The sequence below is a fragment of the Manis pentadactyla genome, chromosome 5 (genome assembly GCF_030020395.1).
Source record: "Manis pentadactyla isolate mManPen7 chromosome 5, mManPen7.hap1, whole genome shotgun sequence".
Lineage (NCBI taxonomy): Eukaryota > Metazoa > Chordata > Mammalia > Pholidota > Manidae > Manis > Manis pentadactyla.
Window position 1 is genome coordinate 88,772,910 of NC_080023.1, and position 19,383 is coordinate 88,792,292.

General features: G+C 33.1%; 2 protein-coding genes across 4 annotated transcripts in view; one reads left to right on the forward strand and one right to left on the reverse strand.

Annotated features, from left to right (window-relative positions):
• The window catches only part of ARHGEF38 (Rho guanine nucleotide exchange factor 38), a 125,655-nt gene extending 120,085 nt beyond the window's left edge, over positions 1-5,570 (forward strand). Inside the window, exon 14 of the mRNA XM_036911769.2 lies at positions 4,945-5,570. Coding sequence (XP_036767664.2) covers positions 4,945-5,130 — 186 coding nt within the window. The 3' untranslated portion in view covers positions 5,131-5,570. The remainder of the gene's footprint in view (positions 1-4,944) is intronic.
• A 5,784-nt stretch (positions 5,571-11,354) lies between these two features.
• Positions 11,355-19,383, reverse strand: part of INTS12 (integrator complex subunit 12) — a 37,851-nt gene continuing 29,822 nt past the window's right edge. For all 3 annotated transcript variants that reach the window (XM_036911773.2, XM_057502502.1, XM_036911771.2), the window contains 2 exons: positions 15,016-15,162; positions 11,355-12,043 (listed from right to left, as the gene is read on the reverse strand). In XM_036911773.2, coding sequence (XP_036767668.1) covers positions 11,459-12,043; positions 15,016-15,162 — 732 coding nt within the window. In that variant the 3' untranslated portion in view covers positions 11,355-11,458. The remainder of the gene's footprint in view (positions 12,044-15,015; positions 15,163-19,383) is intronic.

Below are 19,383 nucleotides of genomic sequence, written 5' to 3' on the forward strand. Positions count from 1 at the left end.
CAGAGGCAGAGACCAGCTTGCTGCATACAGACTCGTTCAGAGTGAACGGGATTTTAGTGACTGATCTGCCACCTGGAAACAAAGTTGGGTATAACCCTTTCACCCCAAGAATGTTTTGCTGTCAATTTCTTTGGTCACATTGAATCCATAGCGAACTTGCCCAGGGCTGAAACCCATTGGAAAGACAGCAAGAATTAAGGGTAAGATGAAAATATAACTTATTATCTATAATGGGAAATTTTTGTTAATAAAAGAGAGTGCTTACTGAATGAGGAACTGTAACTGTTGTAATTCAGAGATATGGTCACTCTACTTATTGGGGCCTAAGAACCAATTCATTCAGAGTCCTCCGTGTACATCCCACACAGACATGAACTTACTCTGAATGTTTTTGAATATAACAAAGGCAGTCAAATGAATATGCTTTCTCTCCTTTTGCCCATCAAAGAGCAATGGTATGCTTTTATTAGTTTTCTATGCTGTGTAACATAATATCACAAACGAAGTGGCTTAAAACAGCATAAATTATTTATCTCACCATTCCCATGGTCAGAAGTCCAGGCACAGCTTAGCTGGGTGCTTGCTTTGCATCTTACATAGCTGTCATCTAGAAGTTTGCTGGGCTGCGATCCTTTCTGAAACTTGGGCTTCTCTTCCAAGCTCATGGTTGTTGGCAAAGTTCAGCTCCTTATTCCAGTAAGACTGAGGCCTCCATTTCCTTGCTGGCCATCAGCTGAGGACCACTTTCATTAACTAGAGGCTACTGTCAGATCCCTGCCACAAGGCTGTCTCTGCAGGCAGTTTACAGCATGGCTCTTTGCTTCCTCAAGGCCAGTAGGTAAGCATCTCTTAGTTTTAAATTTCTCCCTTCAGAGGCAGCCAGAACTCACTTTTCAGTGGCTCCCCTGATTATATCGGGCACACTCAGGATGATCTTTGACTAACTCGAAGTCAGCTTATTCGAGAACTTACTGGGCACCTCTACAAAATCTCTTTGCCTTTGCTATGTAACATACCTAACAACAGGAGTAAACTCCCATGATATTCACATAGGGAATTAAATAGGACGCTTACTGGCAGTGGGAATCCCGAGTCTAGCTTCTTAGCCTTCTGCCTATCAGTGTCTAAGACGCCTTGTTTGGCAGGCAGCACCAGGGGCTACTGCATGTATTCTCTGCTACTTCTCGGAGGACCAGGCTTCATCATGGCTGAAATCCAGCTTCAGAGGGAAGTTCATTGTCTGAGAATCAAAGCTCTTTTCCTTTTCCAGATAAATAATACTGAGATATTCTTTTTGACTTCTGAAATGTTTTGTTGCTAATGTTAAATTCATAGTGTGGTCTTTCATCTTTACCTTTTTAGCTACTTACAGTGATAATGCTATGTGCCTGTGTCTTTGTTTAGAAAGTGCTTCAAAAGTCAGCAGGCTGTAACATATGTATTTAAGTGGTCATTAAAGATCCTTTAGAGAGCTATTTACAGGCATGAAAAGACTTTCAAATCTACTTTGAAGTAAAAAAGCAGGCTGCAAAAACTATGTATTCTATAATCCCATGTTTATTGTCACTTCAGGTAGGTAGGTAGAAAGAGGAGGAGGAGGAGGAAGCGAAGGAAATACAACTATTAATGCAGTTAGGTGATTTGTTTATGTTTATTAAAGTTATTTCTTTATACAAATGACTTGTGTGTAAGACAGTGTATCAATGATACTTCAGTAATAAAAAAGAAAGACTTGTGTAATAATAATACATAATTGTTAACTGAAGAACCTGAAATCTTGCTCTTAGAGCATTAGAGGGAAGAATGAGCAGTTTTCATGCAATATAACTATCTTGGCTTCCTGAACTACTTATGACATAATACTGTAAATGCTGGTTTTATAGCTTTTTAGTTTTGGAAAAGGAGATTAAAATGGATTATTATTTTTGTTGTAATTGAAGAACTGGGATGAAATCAATAAAATGAGATTCAGTGAAGAAAGGTAATGTGGCTCACTACGGGGGGAATAATTAAATGCATGAATACAGAATAAGGCACGGCTGACCGAAGAGATCTGGCAGTTACAAGCAGTGGGTAAGAAACTGGGAGTGAGTCAGTCATATAACACAGAATGCTACTCTTTTAGAAAGTAAATGCTGTGGAGAACTGGGTTGTATTCACAGAATATTGTACATAAAATGAGTGAGACCTTTAGAGTGCAAAGGCAACCAATGAAATATATTTTAATGAGTGCCAAGGAAAAAGAGAAACAAATCAGATGATTATAGCTTAAATTAATAAACTTTTAATTAATGTGTCTGGACCAAAACACGTTAAGATTGAAAGTTAGATCCTTCAGTTCTTAAATTTATAACAAGTTGAAAACGTCTAACTTGTAATGTAACGTTATCAACTGCTGTCTCTTTAAGAGCCGATTTAGTTCAATTCTGAGTACTTTATGTTAAATGGGAAGCATAAACATATATATAAAGCTGAAAAATGCTCACCCTAATTTCTGAACATGATCACCTTAAGTATTGAAAGTATAATTTTATACTTTACAATTTCTTGAGAATCTATATTTAGTGTTTAAAATATAAGCTCTGCTATGTCCATAACAAATAAATGTACATGGAAGATTTTATATTCCCCTTGAGAGAACACGTGCTAAAGGGGAAGACCAGGACAAGTATCTAGGTATTAGTCGGTAATTCAGCCTGCTACAGAAATCTGCAGCTGCGTTGGTAAAGCATATATATATTATGTACAAAACTTATAAAAAATGGCTAGCAACTGCTGAGATAGATTCTTACAGATGATTTCAGAAGTTGTATTATGGTACATTGTATTCCTGAGAGGTAAGCAAACCAAGTCCTCTCTGCTCTTGTGGATCTAGTCAATGTTTTCACTTTCTAAACGACGAAACCAGCACCAGCGACGTAATAGTGCCATTATTTCCTCTCCACAAGAATATTCTCTATACATTGTTTCTGAAAAAGAGTTTGGTTCCTAAAGTACTATGAGAAATGGACTAAACACAGGATTTGGACTTAGAAGATACAGTCCTATCAGCAACAACTAGCTCTATGGTGAAAAGCACGTTATTTCTCCAAGTCACAACTCACAGGATAAAGAACATTTGACATGTAGATAGTCAAGAGCGCTGTCACTGGTGGTCATTCCTGCTGCCACTGCATTGCTCAAGAATTACAGCACTTTCCTTTCTGGTTTCTTCTTTGTTTTTAATTTACAAAATAATTTATGTTCAACGTCTTATATGTCTCTTCTATGATACAAGATGAGCTCTTGTTTGTTCTTTTGATATCCAAGCCTTTCAACCTAACTTTCAAGTCAAAACAATATACATTTGAATTCATACTGTGTACCATGATGTGGCAAATGGAGAAAAGTTTGAATGTGCTTCCTCTTTGAGGTGGGGGCTCATGCTAGAGCTGTTGAGATGATACACAAATCAATGGTATCAGAATTTTATAAATTAAGTAACAGCTCCAAATCTAAAGGCCAGCTTAAGCTGTAAGTATAATCCCCTCTCCACATTGCCCCGTCTCTTTTACTGCTCAACAGGTAAATTATTTCTCATAATCTCTTTTACACTGACCTTCAATTTTAAGAAAATCAATCTGCTTGTCTTTCCTATGTACCACCTCCATGAATTCAACTCTGTACCTTTGAAAATGACATACCCATCCTCCTTACCAACTTTATCACATATAAAAGGCTACTTCTATCAAAAACCAGGTCACACAATTAGCTGATAAAACCATATGTGTATGGTGGTGTTGCTGCTTTTTTTGTGTGTGTGTGTACCTTTTGGGGGGGGGGTATTTTCTTTTCCCTAGCTGGATCTCTGATAATATTTGGCATTTAATAAATTTTGGTTAAATGAATTAATGAATATGTTGTTAGTCAACTGCTTAATTTTATACCATAACTAAACGTTCTTATCAGTCTAAGGATTTTAGTGGAAGAGGGACTAACCACTTATTTATTAGGAGTTTCTTATGCATCTAATAATCACAAAATATTCTTTTAAGTTCAGAGAAAAATTTCTTTTGACTGAACTATATTTTATTAATTCCCTCTAGGTCACTTAAAATAATTTGTAATTATAAATTTAATATTGTCATTATAAACGGTTAGAAAATAAGAAACAAATAAAATGAAAACCACCTCTAATTCTGCCAAAGAAACTAACAGTATTAGATTTATACATCTAATCTTATATCTTCTTTTACTATTTTATCATAAGCATTTGCTTATATTAGTCTCAGAAAACATCATTTTTACTGACTACAAATTTTCTTATTGTAAGGTTCTTGAATTTACTCTTCTCCTTTAGTGTTATTTGCATTTCCCTGCCACTTTCACCTTAAAATTTAGTGTAACAGGGCTCTCTTGTCCCCTCCTGGTGTGAGCCAGGAGCTCTATTCTCTCACTTTATTTCTAAATAAAAGCCTGTACCTTGCTCTCCTAAAAAAAAAATAAAAAATAAAGTATATAATTCGTTGACATTAACTATATATACAATATCATGCAGCCATCACCACTATCCATTTTCAGAACTTTTTTGTTATTGTTGACAGAAACTACCCATAAAGAAAAAAAAAATTAGTGTAACAGTAACGTTACTGTGCAAACAATCTGTTAATGTTTCTCTGTATGAGATTCTTAGAGCTATTATTGAATAAAAAATATTCTACAAGTCTTTTAATAGAAATTGCCAAATTGCCTTTAGACTACTCCCAATAGGCTAAGAATGCCCATTTCACTGTATTCTCATCTGGGCCATATTTCAGCAAAATAAATCCAATAGAAGGAATTGGGGAATGTGATTTTGAAAAAAATAAGACAAGTTTAGCATTACTTCTAAAATCTCGGGTATCTTTGTGTTTGTCTAAATATTTAAGTTCTGCTTCCAATAAAATCATCTGCTTCTTTGTCTAGATTTTCTATGCAGTTCATGCCTTTCAAGCACGGAGTGACCATGAACTCAGCCTTCAAGAATACCAAAGAGTCCATATAATTAGATTCTGTGACCTAAGTGGCAATAAAGAATGGTGGCTAGCTGAAGCTCAAGGGCAGAAAGGGTATGTGCCAGCTAACTACCTTGGGAAGATGACTTATGCTTAAGAAAATAAGTCTTTTGACATTTTTTTTCTGGCAAGTTGTTGATCGACTACCTCATAAAACTGACATTACAAAATGCTGACCTAGAAATGAAGAACCCTCCAGACTATGTGAACTGATACTGTATCAGGTTTTAAAGAAGACTGTGCTTCCTAACAAGATTATTTCAAATGTATTATGCAGAATAAATGTTGAAGGAAACACTAACCAAACAGAAACAGCAAAACAGCCCAAGTTCCAACTGTCAATTACTTAAAAGTGGAGATCTTTGAAAGGGTAAATGTGATTTTTATCATAAAAGATTGGCTCTAAGGATAAGATTTTTTCAATTTGCCATATTTTATTTTACTCCATTACATATCTTGTCTCAAGTATTTTTTGGTTTTCATGTCTCTCTTTTGTATATACATGCATGTATATACACACACATATATGCCATATTGATTATACAGTTTATACATGTGTACTATGATATATAGTATTATATATAGCATATATAGTGTGTGTATATATATATGTATATATACACATAGATATACATACATGCATACTAAAGAGTATACTAAATATACAACCAGGAATTGATTGATTAGCAGCCAACTGTCTTTGATGTGAGTCTTTTTTCAATGTTTTGAAAGGAAAAAACCTGATCAACATGATAATATTATATTTTATTGAATGAATACATGCCAGACATTGTCCTAAATGTTTTATATGTGGTAACTTATTTGATACACCATTATGAGGGCACTGTAGCCAAAGGAGGTTAAGTAATTCAGCCCAGGTCACATTGCCAGTATAAGTGGCAGGACTGGGATTCAAACCTGTCTGGTTCTGGGGTCCATACTTCTAACTACTACAATGTACTAGCCCTCCAGGAGTGTATACATTTGTGATTACAAATTACATTGCAAAGCATTTAGTTATACAAATAGTGGACGCTGATGAGGAACATTTTCTTCTCAGATTCACATGTAACTATTGAGAAGTTTTTCAAAATCACGGGCTAAAAAGAACTTCCATATAGCCTGTAGAAAATGAAGTATCTAGGTTTGTTATTTTTATTGTTTTGCTCAAACATTGAAGTATAATTATTTTAAAACAATCCTACATGATTGCTCTTGATACTTGAATGAGGAAATATTTTTGGATCGCTCAATCATTTGGATGATGAAAGGGGAATGCATTCCATATTCTGAGCCAAGATGTAAATATTTTTAGTTGCTGATTTTTGCTTAGATAAGGCAGGCATTGAAGATAACTTTTTCTGTAACACAATGTCCTGGGACACTAAACATTCATTTGGAAATAGCTCAGAATTGTCCTCTACGAGTTCAGGCATATTTTGTCCAAACATTTCATTTAACTAAAGATGCTTCTTTGGAATAGAAAAAAGATTACATTTAGTGGTTTCCTTTAAAAACCAAAATAAAGTGGACTTTCATTGTCCATATAAAATGTGTTAATATGGCATTACAATTTAAGATTAGATCTCTATAATGTATACTGTTACATATATTACTAAGGAATAAAATAATGACTGCTGCTTTTCAGAGGGCTACTGTCTTTAACATAACATATAAGACATGTACAACAGAAATTCGTAACACATTTACATGACAGAAAAATTTACATTTTACAGCATTGTTTCTAAAATTCTTAATCTAAAAATGGTTTCCTAAGGTTCTACTGGTAAGTTGTTTTTCCCTAAAAAATCTTGAGTTGGGTACCAAAGATTCTCTTACTATATAGGGTCTTTTTATGTCTTTTAAATAGTCCTTTATACCCAATAGTGAAACATAAGTAAATTTCAGTTTGCCTAGGGTAAAGCAAAAAGAAATCCAAACTTGCTACCTGTGGAAACTATGAACATGCCCAAACCAAAATAATGGGGAAATTATACATATGTGTGTGTGTGTGTAAATGTATATATATATTTAAATTAGTTGTGACCTTAATATTCCCCCCAAAATGAGAGTTAAATAAGTAGAACATGTTTGTTTTTCTAGCTGAAATGAATCACTAGATGTATATGAGTTCTGTCTACTTGTGTGGTCCTAGGATTGATGATTCTTGTCTGACCTTTGAAGAAACACACCACTAAATTCACAACTGCAGTTAGTTGCTGAGCAACAGTTGTAATGAAGCCACCTACTACAGTCCACCATTATTGTGAACATATATTATTATAATAACAGTTGCAGCTATTTTAAAAATACACCTACATTTCATTTCCCTTTTAGGTTTTTTTCTTTTAATATTATACAATATCCTCATTTTCTGAGTATGTTGTTTAAAATCAAATAATTGTAATTCTGAGGTCAGACATTATTTTCTTGGGCCTAAAGGAAATAAAATCCCAAGATAGTTATGATGTGAAAAAGTCTTCAAGAAGTTTAGAAAGATGTAACAATGTCATCAGCAATTTTAATTAAGGTGATGTATACTAATGTAATTATTTATATGTTTTTAAAGTAAATGCTATTGTACAGTACAGAATTTTCTGAATTTTTTTCAAGAATGAAGGGGAAATTTTGTGGTTGTTTTTCTCTGTAAAACAAATAAAGTGTATGTAAACATTTTATTTGGTATTTATTTTTAAATACAGATGCTCTAAACTAATATTATACATAACAAAGTTTAGAAATTCTAAAAAATCCAGTAATAAAAAATTACCATGAGTCCTTAAATTAAGAGAAAAAATCAAAAAGCCACGACTTAAACATTCTTTATATTTCAAGAAAATATCTTTTAGTATTTATTAGTATAAAACAATTTTATGAAGGTTGAGTTGTGCAAAAGAAATATAATGAACACTGTTAATCATATAAATGCAGCGTTGTGAACTACTCCAAGTGCTAATACATTCCATATTTTGTCTAAAATATAACTTGGATTTTTAGAGATGGCTATTAAGTCCCTGTCACATTTGTGAGGAATAGTTGCAGATGATTTAAAAAATTAGTTTTCACTATTGAAACTTCACTTTTCCCATAAACTTCATAGATATGTCGAATGGAAAAACCTCTCAAAGCAATGTGACTGAAGAGAAGAAATCTTTATATTCTAAGATGCAGGAAAATCACTTTATTTAAATCCTGTTTGTCCTAACTATGGTTTCTTATGGTACTCAATGCACTGCTCAATATTGAATAAGTCTAGACCTCATAAAGTTCAAGCCAAAGTAGACACTAATTTACATTATAGTTGATGAGGAAGTAATTAGTCTCATTGACTGGAAGGACACAAGACTATATTCTCTGGGCTATACTACTACTTGTAGAATGTTACTATTTTTAAAGTCTAATTTTTTTCAGTTACCTCGCTCCTATACAAACTAAATTATATATATATATATATATGTATATTAAAAAACTCAACCATCCATTTCTCTGTGATCTACATTATTCCAATATAATAAAATTTCACTTCAGGGATACTATAATTAAAGCCGAGTCTCTGTAGGCCAGCTGCTGCTTTCATGATATTACACTCCAGATACAGACAAGATTTGCTTTAGTTTGTTTAGGAAAATAAGTCAAACTTGTTCCTATTAAAAAACCTGGAGGATGTATTCTTAGTAAATTAAATAATGTTCATCTTATTAAAAAAAATACTATGGTATGTAAATGTATTTATGACTTTCTTTCATTGCTTATGTAATTTTTATAATTATTGCATTAATACAAATTTATTTTTATAAAATAATGTATTTCCTATTTAACTTATGGTCATCACAGTATACTTTATAGTCTCCGTTACTAATAAATGGTATTACCACATCCTTGCTGAGAGTCAGAATCACCTAACCTTTGAATATTAGATATTAGATGCCTTCCATTTTATCTCATTAACTATCATCTACATTTTACAGAGGAAGAAACTGAGGATCACACAGCTACTTCAGGGAGGAACTGGGATTCAAAACCATCTTCTGACTTTAAGTCAGTGTTCTCTCAGTGTTGTCCTTTTTTTTCTTAAGTAACTAAAATCTATGGTTAAATAATCTAACAGAAAGCACAATATGCAAAACAGAAATGTGATATTGACCAAATTTCCACTAAAACGGGATTTGAATTTACAATCCTGAAAACTTACTTGTTGGCCCACCTACATATCTTGTCTGTTCACTCATTGACCCAATAAATATTTACTGCAAGCTACAGTGGGAATATAATGGTGTACAAGGTAAACAAGATCCCTGGCCTCATTTATATTTAAATTAGCTAGTAGGAAAAAAAAAATAACATTATATAATACTATTAACATAAAGCCGGTCACTTTCATCACGTGATCAGTTAAAAAGTCTTGTAGCTCATGATATGGAAAAATCAAGGTCTAAGAGCTACTTGAAGACACACTCTATACTAAATATACCAATAAAATACCAAACTGAGTTATATTACTAGATGTATGCATACTTACACATATGTGCAGATTATAAATATATACTTATACTTACATATAATCTATACAAAGAGACACACTCAGTGAAAGATAAATTACTTCTTAACAAGTCTTCTAAAATCCTCTCTGAAGTTCCATAGAAATGAAAAGAATGGCATCTCTTTTCAACTCTATCCAGCACATAAATTCTATAGGTTAAAATTTTCTATCTCCAGTGCCAGTGTGCAAACTGTGTGTATTACTGTTTTAACTTATTGTATGTAGGCACTGAGGTTACACAACTTTACTACAGCTATTGAGCTGAGCTTGAAGTTGTTTTATCCAGGTTAGTCCAACTGACCCTGACCTATAAAAAAATAATGATGCATTTTTTTTGGGGGGGGGTCTTTTTACTCTAAAGGGGAATTGGGGTTGATTCCAAATTGATGTTTAATCAACAGCTTCTCAAAACAAAAACACCTGCAGACTGATTTTAAACCCGTAAACAGATGTTTACTCCACACATAAGTAATGGGATTGTCTCAATCTTGAATTCTACTTGACAGGAATAATTTAGGTGCCATTGTTTCACAGAGTAGTTTAAAATAATATCTGTCCTTTGACCAAGCTGAATTTAAACAACTTTATCTTAACAGAAATTATTTATCTATGTATCTTAAAATAATGATAGAAAAATCTAGGGATTAAGAGAGAGAGTTTGAGATGAGAGATGTTTGTAGAGTGAAAATTTGGTAACACATCAAAGTTGAAGGAACAAGGCTGCACATGGTCTAGTGATAGTGGAAAGTTTTTGGACTTCCAGTTTCTGGATGAAATGAGGTTTTCATGAAGTACAAAATGGCTGCTGCATTGTGTTGTAATAAACTTTCTCTGACCCAGAAATCCTCATATCTTCTGAAAGAATATATATGTAAAATAATGGTAGGCTAGTTTGTTAGCTTGCAAGTAAGGCAAAGCTCAAACTTGTCACCCTTCCTGACTTAACAATGTACACACACATACTTCAAAATAATTGCAACATTTAATCATTCTATAGGAGCTTCCTGTATATATAAAATTAAGTAAAATTAGGTAAAGCCCCATAACATTTTTGGGCTGAAGAAAACAGCCTTTTTTTATGGTATAGGAAGATACATACTATCAGTATTTTAAAAGTCAGAAATTATCCATCCAAAAACTCTTGGAATAGATATTTTGCTCAAGAATTCTCAGGAATGTGTAGAACCAGCATAAAAATTGAATATTTATTAAGGATATACTATGTGCACATGTTGCACTAGCAATGTGAGAAGTGGGCAATGTGAGAAATGTATTGCATTAAAAAGGCATGGGAGTTCACAATCCATTGGAAGAGATAAATCCCTAAATAATTGATATGAAATGAAAATAACTGATATGAGATGAAAAAGGCAAAGATACAATAGAGGAATATAAGAAATCAATTATGAAAAACTAATTTTTAAAAAGAGGAGATAAATATTTTGAGGGAGGGGGAAAACCAATTGAATTGGACTAAGGATATCCAGATAGTTGAGGGAAAGTACACAACATTTTAACCAGGTCACCCCTGCCGCCTTGTAAAGCACCTTATTCCAGCAGAATCATTTCTTGGAGTTTTGCTCAAGATGAACTATTTCTTTTTCTTTTTTAAAGTTCACATATGCTACCAGTCTTCTGGGATTCAAGTTCTAATCAAGAATTAGTCTAATTATTGTTTTCACACCCAATACAAACTGTTAAAAATGTTAAGCAGACTTAAAATAAAAAAGATTACCAAGTTTTGCCAAATAATAGCATTTTAAGGTAAGAAATAGTCGAAATTTCATTATGAAGATTTTTATTAAATTATATATTACAGTTTATGTCCTAAATAGTACGATTTTAATCTTTAGGTTAATGTGATATAAAAACCTACTTAGCCATGTTACTTCTTGAGTTTCTTTTGGGCAGCTTTCTTCTTGACCATCTGCAATCGCTTCATGGCATTGAGCTGTGACTCTTGTGAGGTTGGACCTTTAAGGGATGTTGAGGGTGAGCTGCTTGATTCTGAAGTGGTTTTGCTAGTGGCACTTCCACTGGGCCCTGGTGCCCCACTATTTCCATTCCCACTTAGTTGGCTGCAGCTTCCTGGAACTACACTACTCGGACTAGGAAGACCTACTTTGCTAACATTGTCACAACTAACTGAGCGACTAAGGCCAGTTTTGCCCAAAGTTAGAGGGGGAGGTGGTTTCAATGGCACAGTGGGTGCAGTGCTGTTACTGGAACCTATTTTGGAACCTATTCCACCTTTGGATGATGTTCCCAGACCAGGCAAACCCACAGGCTTCTGGTTAGCTGATGAGGTAGCAGGTTTCCCACTATTGTTTTGGGTTGTTGAACTTAATTTTGCTGTTGAGGGACCAGCAGAGGAAGTTTTGGCTGCAAAAGCTGCCCATCCAGTTAGACCACTAGTTACTGAAGAGGAAACACTGGTACTAGAAGAATTTCCTGAAATAACCGTGGATGTCTAAAAAACAGTAAGACAAATATTACATTAGAGCCAAGTATAATTAATACCTAATATAATACTCTTAAATATATAACAGGCTTAATTCCTGAACTTTTTATACAAGTAATGACTTGTAAAATGTAGATCACACTACCAAAATTAAGTTCTTATGAAACTGATCTGAAAAAACACATACAACAAAACTTATCCATAGCTAATGGGCACTACCATTTCCAAAGCAGAAATTTTGGGATGCTGTATTCTTGTTCTAAAGATTCCAAAAAAGGCATATATGGAATTCCTTTTTGAGAACTGCTTTAAGATTCAGTTATAAGCCATATCAGAAAATAAGATGTAATGCTTTAACTTGTTTTTCACCTAAGAAGGTTTTTCTAGCCCAGTAGAACTTCTAATTCTTTAGACTTTACTCCAAATGACTTGTGAATCAAATCAAAGATAGAATTCATTCTTAATGGACAAAAAAGCTTACACCCAGGACATTCAACTGTTGGAGATAAAGAAATTTACTCAATAGCTAACTACTGAGTGAATGTATTGAGATTCTGAAGCTATTTTTTTAAAAGTTTTCCCCAAATGTTGAGCAAGGAGCTACTGTACTGCAAAATATATACTGATGTGCATCAGTAACTGCTTGGAATTATACAATTCTGGTGACATATTAAAAAGGTCTCATTACTTTATTTTCATAATTTGTCCATGTTTCCATTGAATCTATCACACAAGAGATGCCTCATTCTGTATAAAGGGTTTTATCAACTGCCTCAAAAGTTGCAGTTATGTTTTGGGTAGGTCTGACTCACTCCCAGATGTATTTTTAAAGGTATAACATTTCAATTTCTCTAATTAACCTTTTTTGGCCATTCAAAAGCTAACAGTAATTTCAATGTCACTATATAAATAACTGTTGCTTTTATCACACAAGAACAAATTTTTTTTACCTTCACATTAGGCAAAAATGCTCTTTGTTCAAGTTAGTTACGTGTTGAACTTCTCACCGGCACTCTTTCTACCTTCATATTCTTAAGAAGATTCACCAAAGTGTTAAATTCACACATAGGTAAAAGATAAAGTCTTACAAATAGTATCTTACTTTAAAATATGGTAGTTACCATACCTAAAATATATCCAGTTACATTTTAGAACTGAATTCTGAAGAGCTGACAGAAACATTTTTCTTAAGAAGTAGCTTTCACTAATGTTTTTATGTAAACATTTTTAACCAATGTGAGAAGTAATCAAAACAGAATGCTTTAATATCTTTATTTTATAAGAGGAGGAGTCCAGATTTTTGTCCATATACTCTGAAAAATGACTGGATTTTTTACAGTAACATCATACAAAAACTACCTCATAAAGTTATCTGGAGGAAGTAAACTTCACATAAATTATAAATTACTAGAGGAATGCATACAGGTAATGAGAAAAAGTCAAGAAAGCAAAAAGACACAAGTGTAGTAAACTTAATTTTCAGTTAATGAAAGATCTTTTTTCTATTAAACATAAAAGTGTCTGCCATATGGCTAAATGATACTTCAACAAATTTCACAAAAGAAAACTCATCTGAAGTAGTTAAAAAGACCAATACTCACAAAGTACAAATGAGAATGCAAGTTTTGTGTATATAGCATTTTAATTTAATGGCTTACTTTTACTGTATTGCTTTTCAACAAATGAGAGACAGCTTATACTACAGTCACGAAATGCAAAAGTAAAATAACACAAACAGTAGAGACCAGTAATTTCTTACTATTTCAGTGTAGAAAATAAATTTCTCAACTGTTTTTAACTGTAAGTATTTTCTTGCCCACTACCCTTGTTAGAAAGCCATTTGCTTTTCATATATAAATGGGAAGAAATTCTTTTCATAGTAAGAATTTATTCACTTTTATCATAAGAATACCACAATCTCTTAATCAGAACATGAGAGCCAAGGCCTTTATTTGCCATAAGATTATTTTATGTTGAATTTCCTAAAAATAAACTTCAGTAGTAACAGTTTAGTATAAAAATCTACCTAAAAGTGATTTAAGTATAGAACACAGCAACATTAGTTAATTTCAATAAATTAATTCTTACTTCTTTTCCAATTCACTAAGTTTATATATGAAAAATCAGTAACAGATAACCCTTGGATATGAACTCTTCCCTGGTAAATTAAAATAAAAAAATCTGGAAATAAAATGACCAACATCTTCTCAGAGTTCTTTGTATGCATATTCTTTCTCATCACACCAAGGTTCTTGATCTTTGCTTCATATGTTCACTTAAACAAGGTAATATCCTTTGTTTCTTGGGGTCAACCTTTGAGAATTTGGGGCTAATACTTTTTCTTCCATCTTTAGTACTCTGCTTAAGATTGGAATGTGTAACTCAGTAAAAGCATGCTTTTTGTTATAAAGTTAGATTAGAAAATTATTTCATCCCATGATATCAAATGCCAGGATAATAATAATGTTATGTGATTTCAAGAATGCAAACCTATGAATGAAAAAGCTAATACTCTCACTAGATAATCTAGCCTCTTAAAAAGGAGGTAGGTACCATGAAAGTTCATGATAATAAAGGAATTAAATTAGACAAAGCAACAAAACTTCTTCAATAGCTAGTAAGTACAGAGAAAAAGAGCTACAGGGCCAATAAATGCAAGTAATGTGAGGAGCAAAATTATTGCTACTGAGGGAAGAGGTATTTAGCATTTAAATCAAATTTCTAATTGTACATAAATGTCTGAGTACATAGGGTAAGGAATATCATCTTAAAATGCTCACAGACAGTTCCTAATTTTGATAAAAAGAGTAATTGCAGAGTTAGAGATTAAATAATTATATAAATGTTCCCCTTCAACCCAATGTTAATAGTAATGCAGTTTTAATATTCAATATATGGCCATTTGTATTAAAATTCATTAATTTTTTCCAATCATTTAATCAATTAAATTTCAATTTTACATAAAATGGAATGTACTGTACCTTGACTTCTGTTCTCTTAAATGCTTGAAAAGTTGTCTCTTGTTTTAGTTTAGTTTCTGGTTTCTTAACCAATGGATCTTTGACAGCTGGAGCTACAGAAACAACAGTGGGAGTTGGTTTCTGTGGTGGTTTCTGAGTTTTTTGAGCCTGTAAGAATCAGTGAATTAGACACGAAAATCTTAGTTGAATGTAAACACACACAAAATCTATCACAGGACTCCTCACTGAATTGAAATACAGTCAAACACTTAAAAAATATTGCAATGACAATGAAAATATAGACTCTGAGACAAATTATTTTAATCATCATTCTATTAATTGTTTTATAGATTTTATTTGTTTCTTTATAGGAAAGATACTATTAAGGCTTAGAAGTCATGCAGATTAGGGTTGATTAAATACCATTTTAACAAGGCACACAAATCAAATTGTATAAACAAAAAGGAAAATCACAAACTATTTGTAATGAGTTAGCTTCACTTGTAACAATGTGTATTTATTTCTTATGGTTGGTCAGACTTAGAAGTTTTCTTCTTGATGGTCAAGCATGTAAGTCTGAGTAACTGAGGGGAGTTAAAAGGTAGTTCAGATCAATTATATGGTTTAAAATGCAGAACGGGGAGGAAATATATATTAGTGATAATAGAAGAGCCCTTTTGAGGTTCTTCCACACTGAAGAACTAGGCACACACTGAATATCAGCAGAAGTTCACAAATTTTTATATTATCAAAAAGGAATTTGCATCCACTGTTCCTTTACAAGCATTTTCAGTTTTGTTTTGACTAATAATTGACATTTTTTCTCTATTTACAACGGGTACTTTACTCAATTCTCTCATAAACTATACTCATTTTTCAGTTTATTCTTTAGTTTTCCAAGTAGATAATCATAACTATATAAATAGTCTTAACTAGAAACTAATACATAAAAAAAGCACAGTTTTTGGAGTCAAACAGAACTAGGGTTAAAAAACCCAGCTCAACTATCTCCCTAGCTATGTTACCTCAGGCAAAATACATAAATCTCTTAAAGCCTCATTCTTTTCATCTGCAAAATGGGAATGATACCATTTGTTTCAAACATGGGTTATTAAGGTGAATTATGATTATATAAAAATTTAGCATGGTGTCTGGCAAATGTTGAGGACTGATAATAATAGTTACTGTTTATTTATCATTATTACTTACAAAGGATAAGAAAATTGCATCGAGAAGAACCCAGCATATCCATTCCACTGTCCTTGACCATTCTAGTAAGTTCACACAGGACTATGTCAGGGAATCTTTGATGATTTGTTCCCATTTCTAGGACTCTGAATACAGTCATTTTATATTCTTAGTTGTGTAATTTCATGCTATGGTTTGCCATACTAAATAATTACGGTTCTTAAAAGCCTCAATTCATTCCATTTTTCATATTACATGCTTTCCACATGAAAGTACACTTATTTTCAAACATCGCTTACAAAGTAACGTTCAGATCAAGAATATTATTAAGGATGCTGGAAGACTATCTGTGGTAAACTGTACTGTACCAGCAGGAAAGAAGGGCCATTTTACCCTCTACTACAGAACCACTTTATGAAAATGCAATTCTCAGGGTAAATCAGAAATACATGGTTCCATAATGATGTTTCTCAATTTTATACTTTCCTCCATCCACATTTACCATTCCCGAGGTTAGACTTTGAATACTGTCCTAATTTGCATGCATTTGCAGATGAAGATTCATTACAGTGAAACCAGAAAGGACTTCTGCCTAGGAAATCACATTTGGATCTTTTTCTGCTTCCTCCATTTCACCTCGCCATCTTAGAATTTGAATAATAAATAGTCAGAACCCTTTCTCCTTTAATGGTAATACTAATTTAGAGAACTAGAATGTTATCACTGACTCTGTTGCTCAACAAAGGCACTATAGTTTTTCACTGATGACTGCCTCACATAGTGCAGAATGTATGAAATTTCCCACACAGGGAAATAATTTCCAGGATGGAAGCAATAAAACACACCACATATTTCTAAATGTTGTGTGGTTGAAGTGTATTACTACTTTAGATTGAGAACTACTGCAATAAGCCATGAGTCTCTTATCTAGTGTTGGGGAAAACCTATTACCTGGCAGACAGAAAATTGCAGAACTGAAGAACAACCTTGGCCCCTGACACACCCTATCACAACATTCTTAACTAGGTCTTCCTATAATAATGTATACTGCAGAATCTGCCCCCGTTGGAGAAATTAGTACATGAAGAAAAGGGATGTAAGATGCTATTTATAGTATCTCTGGAATAATCTTAGAGCAATAACCAGCACATACCTGAGAACCTTAGTGAAAGCTATTATAATTAAAATGACTGGATTTAGCATCCCCACTGTTGCCAAATTCTTCTCTCTCATTAAACCTTGTGTTTACGGGATCCTGATCTTCAGGATCACTTTAGATCATACCTTTTCATATTTCCCTAGGTCTATACTTGGTATGTTCTAATCATGTTCAAATATTAGTCATAGTTCCCCATTCAGTAGTACTCTGACTTTGAGACATATAGACTAAACTTACTGACTATTGATTTTTGATCCTAATCCATATTTCCTCCATTTTATGTATCTTAAAATGAGAACAACAGAATGTGGGATGTGTCCAGTCCTGAGCTCTGCTCTATGCTATGCCAATGAATGAGACAAGGTCCTACTGATACAAGAATTACAAATTTAATTTGTCAAGCAGTAAAGATTTTTAAAAATCCCAGATGAAAAAAAAAATGAGAAGGAGAACATATGGGAACATGAAAGTTCATCACATATTTAGGGAATTATACACTTAGTCTGGCCTGGCCAGAGTTTATGGGTGTATATGGTAAAGTAGGAGAGAAGATACAAATGTAGACTTGGGTCTGAGAGAGAAGGTCCATATACCCACCCTAATGAGTAAAACCTCATCATATAAGTAACTGAAAACCACTGGGCATATTTAAACTGATAAAGGTAGATAATTATTTATAAGAATAATTGTAATTGTTCTAATTATAATGAGTAAAGTGGTTTGAAGGGAAGGGGACCTCTTAAGAGGCTAAAGAAACAGGCAGTAAGAGCAAAATGAACAGATTTGAAAAATATATAAGAGATAGAATTTACAAATTTGGTAAACAAAGAGATATCAAACTAACAGAATAACCAAGGATAATGTTTTCTAGTTCAGGCAATTGGTGAAAAACCTGAGTGGAAAAGAAAACAACTTCAATTTTAAAGATGTTGAACTTAAGTAACTGTAGGATACCAGGTCAGCTGCCAAAGTTCATTTCAGAAAGAAGGTTAGAACCATAAATACAGATTCAATGTAAACTAAGTCACATAAAACTTAGGAGAGAATAGTGCTTACTCTATTAAGAGTCTTACAATGAAATTATAGTTGAAAAGAACAAATCCTGAAAATATATTAAAGAAAGACAAATTACTGTCACAAATTATTTATTTTGACTATTACTAATTCTTAGTAATAATTCTCTGTCAATGTCCTGGAATGTACCTGGAATCATTTTGGTTGAGGACCTGGAATGCTATTTTAAATAATAAGCTAAATAAAAATCAGATTTAGCAGAAAAAATTAGAGAACTTCTGACTTTAAAAAGATATATTTGGTCAGAAAAATCTACGTAGACAGTCAGTTGGTTAATAGACATGAATAATCTCCCACTGAGAGTCCCTAATCTAAGGCAGGGGAAGAGAGATGGGGAAAGCAAACTAGCCTGAGGTAATAACAACTTCTTGATTTCTTAAGAAGAAAATGAAGTTCATGTATCTACCATTAAATGAATAAAAAGTTAGAAAACTATTCAGTATAACAAATGAAAACATTTCAGTACGATAGCGAAGGCAGTTACATTAGTGAGCAGTAAAGCAAGAAAGTACATTGAGAAAATGAGTTCTATGGCCAAAGAAGAGAAGGAAAGACTAAGGAATAGAGAAACATTCAGGGAAAGGCAGAGATGCACATACAAATACTGCCTCTGTACACAACCTGTAAGTTTGGCGGCTTAAGCTAGCTCACTCAGTTCACTCAGAAAAAGACATTTTCAGTATTTCCTTACAAGACTCACCAAATACTGGGGTTTGTATCTCACCACTTCCCACAGTGCTATGTAGCATTTTTAAATGTTGGTAAGCATATTGACATGCTAGTAAGATTAATATTTTGTGGGTCTTTAATCCTGTTTGACTATATAAGAATAAGCTAAAAGCTGAACAGAAAAATGCACATACTATGGTCTGGTTCTTAGACATAGACATATAAATCACACATAGACACTACATACAAAAACATTTAAATAATCATCTTATATAATCAACTTTTTCCAGTATCTTAAA